This window comes from Sinocyclocheilus anshuiensis, unplaced genomic scaffold (genome assembly GCF_001515605.1).
Source record: "Sinocyclocheilus anshuiensis isolate Anshui unplaced genomic scaffold, SAMN03320099.WGS_v1.1 scaffold4328, whole genome shotgun sequence".
Lineage (NCBI taxonomy): Eukaryota > Metazoa > Chordata > Actinopteri > Cypriniformes > Cyprinidae > Sinocyclocheilus > Sinocyclocheilus anshuiensis.
In genome coordinates this window covers 49,184-60,940 of record NW_015550039.1, presented here as the reverse complement: position 1 = coordinate 60,940, position 11,757 = coordinate 49,184, and the positions used below count along the sequence as shown (strand labels likewise).

The 11,757-nt window shown below is 32.6% G+C and overlaps 1 protein-coding gene across 1 annotated transcript in view; it reads right to left on the bottom strand.

Annotated features, from left to right (window-relative positions):
- Positions 1 to 546: 546 nt before the first annotated feature.
- The window catches only part of LOC107660983 (neuroglobin-like), a 17,193-nt gene continuing 5,982 nt past the window's right edge, over positions 547 to 11,757 (bottom strand). Inside the window, exons 2-5 of the mRNA XM_016450419.1 lie at positions 8,803 to 8,910; positions 5,083 to 5,203; positions 3,918 to 3,998; positions 547 to 679 (exon numbers count right to left, since the gene is read on the bottom strand). Of these exons, the coding sequence (XP_016305905.1) occupies positions 557 to 679; positions 3,918 to 3,998; positions 5,083 to 5,203; positions 8,803 to 8,910 (433 nt within the window). The 3' untranslated portion in view covers positions 547 to 556. The remainder of the gene's footprint in view (positions 680 to 3,917; positions 3,999 to 5,082; positions 5,204 to 8,802; positions 8,911 to 11,757) is intronic.

The following is an 11,757-nucleotide window of genomic DNA, read 5'->3' as shown; positions in this document are numbered from 1 at the left end:
AGCCCCTGCGGCTTCTGCTGATCCACAACCAACAAATCCAAGCGGACTGAGGACGCAGAGCTACGTTTACTACTAAATGCTAGGTTTTTGAGTTCTTTAGCTGGAGATGAGATGCGTTGTGTTTGGTCTGGAATCCATCAGTTTATATTTCAAGCCATAATTTGATTCAAAACAGTGTTTTATATGCTGAGTGAACATTACATGGTCAGTAACTTTGTTGTAATATTTCAGTTCTCCACTGTTTGTTTTTATTTTGAATGTTTTTCTCATTTTATTGAATGAGATGATATTTTTAAGTTTGACAGACGCCCTTGATTGTTGAAAGTTTTTGAGGTCTAACAGTGGAGTTTTTATTTGACCTTAACAGAACCAGCCTTGTAGATTTGCAGATAAAAGATAACATTTATTCACTTGATCATGAGAAAATCCCAAAGACGCTTGGACTGAGAATCACGATCTTGTGCAGGTAACATATTCAGAAGAGACGTGAAGCTTGTGTACTGTAAAAAATGAAGCATTGAAATAAATACAGTATGTACACATCAGGTCTGTGAAATTAAATGGCCGTGTTTCTCTTGTCCGGTCGCTCTTTGCTGGAGGTCAGTGTGTGGCTGCGTTTGCTCCGCTCTTCTTCCAGATACCCGTCCTTCATGATCGCCGTCACGTACTGGAACAGCGTCTGAGAGGAAAAAACAAAACCACTTACTGGAGTGATATAAACCACATGTGCAGCGCAGCGCATCCAGAGAATGTGTAAAAATGTATTATAAACCGGATAGTTCCGGTCCTTGATTCTGATTGGCTGAGCCACGTTCGAAGCTGTTGTAAATTACTCTACAAAGTAACACACACCTTTGTTTACGTTTGTGTGTTGCTCGGCAACCACTTGGTTGCAACCACAACTGTTTCTGAGGAGCTACATTGTTTGGTGGAAGAATACTGTTTTTATATCATTACACTTTATTTGCTCTGTTTTATTCTGTGAAACCTTACTACGTATATGGAATAACCGTTTTATAAAAGCAATGAGCCCCAAGAAGCCGTGGTTTACAGTGAATTTATAACAGCTAAAGGGAAGCTCGCGCCATGCCTAACAACGCCCCTTAGCTGTTATAAATTAACTAAACCACGGCTTCACGGGGCTTATTGCTTTAATTACCTTAATAGGTTACATTTTGAAATGACCTGTTTTATGCTATTGTTGTGGGAGGAATTTCAGGAAATATTTAATGATTGTAAAGGAAAGTACTAAAATAACAAACTCGTAAAAAATTATATAGACATATAAACTGACACGGACAAAAACACAAAACTACAACATTTAAAACCTGGTAACAAATCTATGAATATATTAAAAACTACAATAGTATTCATGGATTTCATGTGACGTCACACAGTGGTGCGGCCGCCATTTGTAGGACCGAATTGCAATTCCGTCAGTAAATCACAATGGACTGATTATTGGATGTATGGGATGCTTTTGATTAAATATTTCTCGTAAGCATAGATGCGTGTTTACATTAATGGCCCGAGTGTACGGAGAGGGATTGTGTACGAGGTAGATGTAAATAGCCAGCAAACGTCAAATTGGTAAGTTTTCACTAGACTTTAGTGGAGTCAGCAGTTCGCTTGACAGTAAATAAGGATCTAATCCTAAAGTGTCTATTTTTTTAATACCATTGTTTTCCGGTGTTGTTTAAGTGTTATTTTGGTTTCTGATCACCAAGGAGAGGCTACGCAAGGTCCTAAAGATGGCGGCCGCAACAAAAAAGTCACGTGACTGAAACCCATGAATATCAAAGATGCTAAAAGAACAGCAAAATACCAAGTATTTCAGGAAAATTACTGAAATATTCTGGGTTAAACATTTGTCTAATGGAGTCAAATACCACAAAAATTGCTCTGAATTAATAAAAAATGAAAATAATAATAACAAATTAAAGGCTTAATACTATTTATTGATAATGACAGCATAACTTGGAACATTCCTTTAAACATTAATCTACAAATGCAAAGATTGTTCATAGCACTACTGTAAGCGTTCAGAAATTATTCAATGCCAACGTTGTCATTTTTTATTACAAACGCTTAAAGCATTTCGCTAATTATTATAGTATAATTGTGTGTAGATAGATCAGCTGTTCAGTTACTTGATGAACAGCTCATTTGCATTTAAAGAGACACCGCACAAAAACAGCATGTTAAACATCTTTTATGTTACCAAATATTACTTCAGAGTAGTCTTTTTTTTCCCGTATATTTCTTAAGACGAAAATTTGTGTGCTTTTAGAAATCTTAATTTCTTGGTTCATGAATTTACATTCAGAAAATGATTATTATTTTTTAAAAGGTTAATAGAAATGTATGAAGATTTGCATTAGACAAGGGACAGAATAGGGTTACTATAGTCCACTAAAACTAGTCATAAAAAACAAATGAATCAAACAAAATTCAAAATTAAATAAAAATGAGAAATGTTGAAATATGTATACATGAAACAAGAAATGATATAGCTATGTGACCCTGGAGCACAAAACCAGTCTTAAGGGTACATTTTTCGAAATTGAGATTTATACATCATCTGAAAGCTGAATTAATAATCTTTCCATTGATGTATGGTTTGTTAGGATAGGACAATATTTGAAAATCTGGAATCTGAGGGTGCAAAAAAATCTAAATATTGAGAAAATCATCTTTAAAGTTGTCCAAATGACATTCTTAGCAATGCATATTACTAATCAAACATTAAGTTTTGATATATTTATGGTAGGAAATTTACAAAATATCTTCATGGAACATGATCTTTACTTAATATCCTAATGATTTTTGGCATAAAAGAAAAATCAATAATTTTGACCCATACAATGTATTTTTGGCTATTGCTACAAATATACCCCAGCGACTTAAGCCTGCTTTTGTGCTGCAGGGTCACATATATATAGATCTATATATTTATATTTATTTAATTTAGTTGCCAAGGCAATATTTCTTAACTTTAGTTTAACCTGAAGTACAAAATAACTAAAACTATGTAAAAAAAAAATAAAATAAAAAAATTTATGGTAGGAAATTTACAAAATATCTTCATGGAACATGATCTTTACTTAATATCCTAATGATTTTTGGCATAAAAGAAAAATCAATAATTTTGACCCATACAATGTATTTTTGGCTATTGCTACAAATATACCCCAGCGACTTAAGCCTGCTTTTGTGCTGCAGGGTCACATATATATAGATCTATATATTTATATTTATTTAATTTAGTTGCCAAGGCAATATTTCTTAACTTTAGTTTAACCTGAAGTACAAAATAACTAAAACTATGTAAAAAAAAAAAAAACTAAACTAAATAATAATCATGTAGACATTCAGAAAAAGCTAATATAATTGGCAAAAACACAACAAAAACGTGAGAACAGAAAATATAAAAATTAAATTGAATTCATTATTAACAAAAAATATAATGAGAATGATACTAAAATAACAACCGGACAACAGCAAAAAAAAGTCATTTTCATTCTTAAGAAAAATCCAAATGTTAACATTAAGAGAAGCTATGAATTTAGCCCCATTCTTCTAAATGTCTTAGAATTTAATCACACTTTCCTAAGAGCTTTTGTGGTGAACCTGGTCAGCAGAACAATTCGAGATGAAGCTGCGGCGAGGAAAAGAGCTTGAGAACTAAAGTTCAATCATTCATACGTCACTTACACGTGATGCAAAAGACAAAACCATGAGACAAACCAAACAATCGACCTGACTGACAGAAGGAGCGTGAGGAAGAGTACAATCATCATCAGCAGCAGCAGCAGCAGGGAAAAACCTCAAACCTCTGGAGGAGGGAACTGTGGAGGTTTTGAAGAAGAAGGTGAATACTTTACTTTCTGAACGGACTAGAGTTTGTCTTTCATTACCTTCCAGGCCTGCTCCAGTTCAGACGTCCATCTGTCCTTCAAAACCGGCCGAACAGCGCAGATGAACTCGGCTGCCACATACTGAACACAACCACACTTACAGTTAACCAACAACAAAACCATCAAAAAGCTACTTCAAATATAGATTAAAAACCTATTTTATTTGATATAATTTTTTTATTTATTGTATTTATGACGAAAAAACAAAATGACTAAAGCGTTCAAATAAAAGTGAAAACAGAAAGAAAAAAAAATCATTCAAAATATTAACAAAAAAAAAATTCAGGACTTCAGAAATTAGAAGAATTTGCCATTTCAATGAAGTGATCAAACCCAGATTTCTGCGTCTTATTTGCTTCATCAGAGCTGAAGTGCATCATTTCTGATAGAATTATGCAATCAGCAGTGCATCGATTATTACTAATGGACAAACTTTTGATTTTTGTATCAGCTGTATATTTGTTAGGTAAAATTGATCTGATCATGGAGCTTCCATCAGAAAATAAAAATAAGTAAATAAAAAAATAAATAAAAACGTATAATCTTTACATAAATTCACAGTGATCGCTAGCTGTCAAAATGACCAATAAATAACTAACTAAATAAATATCTATACAACAATTTCTATACAACAATACTACGAAAAATTTGACCAGTTACATAAAATATACATAAAAAAAGTACAAACTGCATAAAAAGGTAAACAAAAAAACAAAAAAAAATCACAAAAGTTCACAGCCAAAAATGAGCTTATAAACAAACAAACAAACAAACACTACAAAGGACTATTATTCTATAGAAAAAAACAACCATTTACAATTTTTTTTTAAATTCCACAGAAGATCCATGATCAGAATAATTTCACCATAAAATATACATGGGAAAAAGACAAACTGCACCGAAAAACATCCTTTGGTAAAAAGGACTGTTAACTGTTGTTCCATAAAATAAATCAATATTATAATTATTAAATAATTAAATGCTTATTTACATTTTTTATTTTATTTATTTTTATACATGTGAAAATGTGATGTTTTGATGTCAAAATTTTATTGAATTCAATTTTATTTCATAATTTAATCTTTTTAAAAATAATTTAAATGTATTTTATTTTTATTTTAATAAATCCACGCACAGAAATAATGTGTTTGAAATGATTTTTTACCCCGTAGTACTTTGGCGGTGCGTTGTAGCGGAAGTGGCTCTTGCCGAGTTCCCGCGCCAGAGTCTCTAAGCGCTCGAGCTGATCGAGTCTGGCCACACTCTTCTCGATGAACGACATCACGCTGCAAAAACAGCACAAAAGAGCTCGTTTCACTACTGCGGTACAAAACATGCTTAACTCTATGGAGTCTATTCAGGGCCGAATAGCTATATTTGCAAAAGAACTTAAAGTTTTGCAAAGGAAAATGAAAGTGAGAAAAAATAAATGTGTTTTTACAAGCAAAAATAAAGAATTGCAAAATATAAATGAAATGCAACACATATTTTCCATGGCCATAGCTCCTAATTTATTTGCAACGCTGCTTTTATTTTGCGTTTCAGTCAAGTGTGAGCTCACAATACTGTTTTTTCCCTTTGCGTGCCTCTTTCGCGAGCTCACACTTGACTGAAACGCAAAATAAAAGCACCCCTGGAGCACAAAAGCAGTCTTAAGTCGCTGGGGTATATTTGTAGCAATAGCCAAAAATACATTGTATGGGTCAAAATTATCCATTTTTCTTTTATGCCAAAAATCATTAGGATATTAAGTAATGATCATGTTCCATGAAGATATTTTGTAAATTTCCTACTGTAAATATATCAAAACTTAATTTTTGATTAGTAATATGCATTGCTAAGAACTTCATTTGGACAACTTTAAAGATGATTTTCTCAATATTTAGATTTGTTTGCACCCTCAGATTCCAGATTTTCAAATAGTTGCATCTCGACCAAATATTGTCCTATCCTAACAAACCATACATCAATGGAAAGCTTATTATTCAGCTTTCAGATGATGTATAAATCTCAATTTCACAAAATTTACCCTTATGACTGGTTTTGTGCTCCAGGGTCACATTTTTGTTTGCAAAAGCACATTTATTTTTTCTCAATACTTTCATCTTCCTTTGCAAAACTTTATTTTCTTTTGCAATACTTCAATTCTTTTTGCAAATATATTTGGTCCTGAATTGCCTCCATACAGCAGGCTCACTAATGTTTCCCTGAGCCCATAGAGTTGAGTGTGAATCCCAGCAAGACTCTCAGACCAATCAGACCGCGCATCCGTGTGTTTGCATGCTGTGAAGAGCGAGCGGCACGACCTCATCATCATCATCAATGAGCATCCTCCTCCTCTTCCTCACAGTCCACCGCTCAACAGCCACTTGGCCTTTAAAGCAGCGCGGATCAGCTCCGGTGTTTCCGGTAATTGGTGCTCTGTGAGTGGATCCGATAATAACAGTAAACATCATTTTACAGACTCAAGTGTCTCTTAACATTCCAAACACTGGAAACATGTTTTATTACAGACTCACATAAACTCACACATTTGATATTAATGCACACTGGTGTTTTAGTTGCTTGACAGCTATAAACAGATACAGTTAGACTAATGAACTAGCTATATTAGTTAGTGAAAGACTGATTTATTCAGATTATGATAATTAATGCATCAAACTACTGATATATAGCAGTAAATGAATAAATAAGTATAAAATAATAAATCAATAAAATTATTTTTGAAAATTTAACAATAAAAATAATACATCATATGATATAAATAAATATATGCACTATATTTTGAAATGACTTTGACATTTTATATAGAGATTTTAATTATTTGTGTTTAAAACATATTTGTTAAAAATTAAATAAAAGTCTGATTATAATGATTATGATGATATTTGTAAAAAAAAAAAAGATTATGATTATTCACACACACACAATATTTTTAAATATATATACATATATATGCACACACATTTATCATAAATAAATGCTTTTCAAATTATGATGATTGCTGTATATGTAAATAAATATAAACAAAAGCAAATAAATGCACCATATTTTGAAATACATTTAAAATATATATACACACAAACTTATACATTTATCATGAATAAATAAATAATACAAAATATATTAGTATAAGACTAGTTTCAGATGAATGCATCAAAGTGTTGCTGATGTTTTATCAAAGCCACTTGAGGCTGAACAATGAGTCTTGTTCATGAAAAACCTTCATAAATTAATTCTTACATTGCAATTAATGTGTCAATTTACATAAGAATAATATAAACAAAAGCAAATAAATGCACCATATTTTGAAAGACATTTAAAATATATATACACACAAACTTAAACATTTATCATGAATAAATAAATAATACAAAATATATTAGTATAAGACTAGTTTCAGATGAATGCATCAAAGTGTTGCTGATGTTTTATCAAAGCCACTTGAGTCTGAACAATGAGTCTTGTTCATGAAAAACCTTCATAAATTAATTCTTACATTGCAATTAATCTGTCAATTTACATAAGAATGGGTTCATTTAGACAGAAATGCATTCTTATGTGACTACTGGCAGTGTAAGTTGTGTGTTCTACAGTGGTCCAATGTCTCTGTATTTGTGTTTGTTATAATCCTTGCATTATTAAAGCGTGTGCTTTGATGTCATTGTACTTGTAGTGCATCCCTTACAGAAAAGTACTATGTTTGTACCGCGGTAAAACCACATCCTTTCCAGCATTCAGACTCTTGGATAAACAAGTGGATGTGTGTCAATCAAAGCTAATGGAAAGTGTCACGTCTCTCACTAATAGAGCAGAACGTGGCCTCTCGTTTGTTTGTCTCTCATCCTGCTGTGCAAACGAAACGAAAGCTCTTTCTATCATGAGCCGGTCTGTAATGGCTCGTTATTTCTGCTCCCTAATGAACACCAGACATGATTCGCCCTTCTAATGCCTTTATACAGATGTTCTGCATTGATTTCATGAAGCACAACCACAAACCCAACAATTCCTAGTTATTTATTTATTAATTTATTTAATAATAAAAAAATTGTTTCAGTCTGTTCTGCATTTGACTTCTAGATTTGTTTGTTTTTTGCACATATTATTAATGCTGTTGAAAAATGTTCTTGTGATGTTCCTCAGTTGTAGTTGCTTTGGATAAAAGTGTCCACATGAATGTAAGTAAAGAAGCATTTGTGGTAGTTATTTGCTGATGCATACATTTATTATACTGTGGTATAAATAAACAAATAAATGTACTATATTTGTGCTAACAGGAATATATCAAATGTATGTTTTTATATGGCTGTATGAATAAATAATTGTAATATTATTAATTATATTAGAAATAATACAGTTATTTATTTCCCAGGAAATTTGAGGAAAGATTCATTGGGTTCAATGCCAACATAAGCATTTAATATATTGCTGTATAAATAAATGCACTTTATTTTAACAGGAACATACTAATAAAAAATAAACAAACAAATGAACATTTTTCCCCCAGAAAATGTGAAAAAAGGATTAATTAGGTTCAATGCTAATAGAAAAAAAATGTATACACTGACATTTATCATATTTCTGTATGCATAAAAAAACAACACTATAGGAATTGGATGTGTATGTGTGTGTGTGTGTGTTTATATATAATATTATAAACACACACATTTGTAATATTATAAGATTACTTGGGTTCAATGCCACAAGAAAAAGCTTGCGATTAATAACAAAACATGATTTTAATTTATTGACAGCCCTAGTTATCATGTGAGGGCACACACACACACACACACACACACACACACACAGAGCTGTCAGGATGAGTGTTTGTGACTCTGAATGAGCACTCGAGCACTAGTAAGTGTGTGTGCGGCTGGATACTGACCGCAGGCCGTGGGCGCGAAGCTCTCTGCTGGTGCGTAACCTCTCCAGATCCTCCACGTCCCGAAACAGGAAGAAGACGTCTTTACACTCGGGATGTGTCTCAAACAACCTGTTACCAAGACAACAGACAATCAGCTGCTACAATCACAACTCAGAAATAACAAAAATAACAATCCTGAGAGCAGTGCTATTGTAGTATGTGATATACTGTTTTGGTCAACATTTTTAATAGAAATGTTTTTTTTTTTTACTTTATTTTTATATTTTCTGTTTTCACTTGAACTTTTAATATATATATATACATATATATATATATAATTTTTTTCTTTTTTTTTTAAATATTCTACATCATTTTTTATTTAGTTTTTAGTTTATTTTAGTACGTCCTAATAAACAAAAATAAGAAATGTTGCCTTGACAACCAGCTGGAATTTAATGTTATTCTTTTTATATTTAAGTTTATTTTATGTCAAGTAATGAAAATGTTTTCATATTCACCATAGAATAAAAAATAAAAAAGGTATTTGCAACTTTTTCTCTCACAATTCGGACTTTTTGAGTTTATATCTCACATTGTGGATTTCTTTTCTCAGAATTGCGAGAAAAATGTCAGAATTGTGAAATATTACCTTTTTAATTTTTTACCATTTTTTATTGCAATTACCTTTTATCTGTTTTATTCCATGGCAGAAACAAAACAAAACAAAAGAGAGAGAGAGAGAGAGAGAGAAATTGTAAGAAAAAAGCCAGAATTCAGAGCTTATATCTCATAATTCAGTTTAAAGTCAGAATTGAGAGAAATAAAGCCCAAACTGATATATATAAAGAACTTTAAATATATTTTAACTCTTCCCTGCCAGCGTTTTTGAAAAAAGTTGCCAGCCACCGCCAGCAGTTTTGCTGATTTTCACTATAATTTCACGGCCCCCAGAATATTTTGTTGTATGAATATCCGAACACGCAACATAAAGATCAGACCCTCCACTTTCAAACAAAAAATCTGTTTTATTCTAGCTTCAAGCATTGTTTTTTATCAACACTTGAATGTAGGTAGGTTTCATAAAAAAGCAACATTTTGAGCAAAAAGCAGAGAAAATTGCATTTTTATCAAATACTACATCTGGATCATATTTAGCATTATTATCAAAGCAAAGATGCAGTAGATGGCTTCCATCAGCACTCCCAAAGCTTGCACACTTTCTGGATCCACATTTCACTCAGTAGCTTTAGTCAGTTTCCATGCGGTTAGTGTTGATGATCGCGTTATTTTTCATATGCATATGCTTACATATGAGATTTCTCGTTTCTGTGTCTTCCTGGTCTGTGTTTTTGATCGGCACTTTCTAGACTCATTTAGGAGATGCGAAATAGCGCCCCCTAACGTATAACTGCGAAAACACGGAAACCTGGAAAATTCCGTGTTTGGCCGGGAAAGAGTTACTAATGAATTATTGAAAGCATAAACCTTTATGACCTGCTAAAACAGCTCGAAGCAACTAAACTGGTTCAGATGGTGAGCAGCTTGCATCCTAACACTGGTTATCAGTATGTTCTGGGCATTTTATGCTGGTTTTAGCTGGTTCAGACGGGTCTAAGATCTCTGAATTTTGTTTCGAAAAAAGGTTAAAAGAGTCTCGCGTGTAATAATGCGACGGAAAACAGAGAGAATACAAATTAAAGTACTGTAGCACAACACACAAGTGCTAATAAGAGCAGAACCCTGGCTAACAAAATGTTCTAAGAATATTTGCTAACATTCCCATTTACTTATAAAAACGTTATAAATGTTCTCTGAACATTTAAATGTTTAAAAAATGCTTTCTTGGTTATTCAAACATGATGGAACATTCCATTGTATCATTTTGCAAAGATTATGAGAATGTTACTTTTGAATGTTCTCTGAACATTCCGAAACAAGTAGTAACATTTAAATAACATTAGACAAACATCTAACTACGTTTCAGGGAAAAAAATGTTCCATGAATGATGTATAAATAACAGCTGCGTTCGAAAGCCTAGGCAGCTGACTTGCTGCTGTATGAGGCAATGACTTTGCAGGCAGCGTTTTTGCACGAAGGCACCTCATGAAACTGATTTCGGACAGGCTTCTGAGGCAGCGTAACGGTTTAATGATCTACAACAAAATAGAACGAGTTTTGATGATAACTAAACGAATATTTAATTATTATAATACTGATTTCTCGCTAAAAAATTACATTTATGTTTACATTTAGACATTTAGCAGACACTTTTATCCAAAGCGACTTACAAATGAGGACAATGGAAGCAATCAGAATCAACAAAAGAGCAATGATATGTAAGTGCTATAACAAATCTCAGTTAGCTAAATGCAGTACATGTAGCAAGTTTTTTTATTATATAATAAATAAAAAGAAAAAGATAGAATAGAAAAAGAATAGAGCAAGCTAGTGTTAGAGGCCTTTTTTGCTTTTGTTAATTGTATAATAAATAAAAAAGAAAACAGATAGAATACAAAAAGATGAGAAAAGCTAGTGTTAGTTGTTGTTTTTTAAATAGAATTAGAATAGAGAGTGCTAGAGTTAGAGGGTCAAATAAAGATGGTAGAGATGTGTTTTTATGAGTGTAGGTAACGGGGTGCAGAGCCAGTGGTGGTTTTGTAGGCAAACATTAATGCCTTGAATTTAATGCGAGCAACTACTGGTAGCCAGTGCATATTGATGAACAGAGGTGTGACATGCGTTCTTTTTGGCTTATTAAAGATTAATCTAGCAGTGGCATTTTGGATTAATTGTAGAGGTTTGATAGAAGTGGCTGGAAGACCTGCCAAGAGATCATTGCAATAGTCCAGCCTGGATAGAACAAGAGCTTGAGCAAGGAGTTGTGATGCATGTTCTGGAAGAAAGGGCCTGATCTTCCTAATGTTGTATAAAGCAAATCTGCAGGACCGGGCAGTTTTAGCAATGTGGTCTGAGAA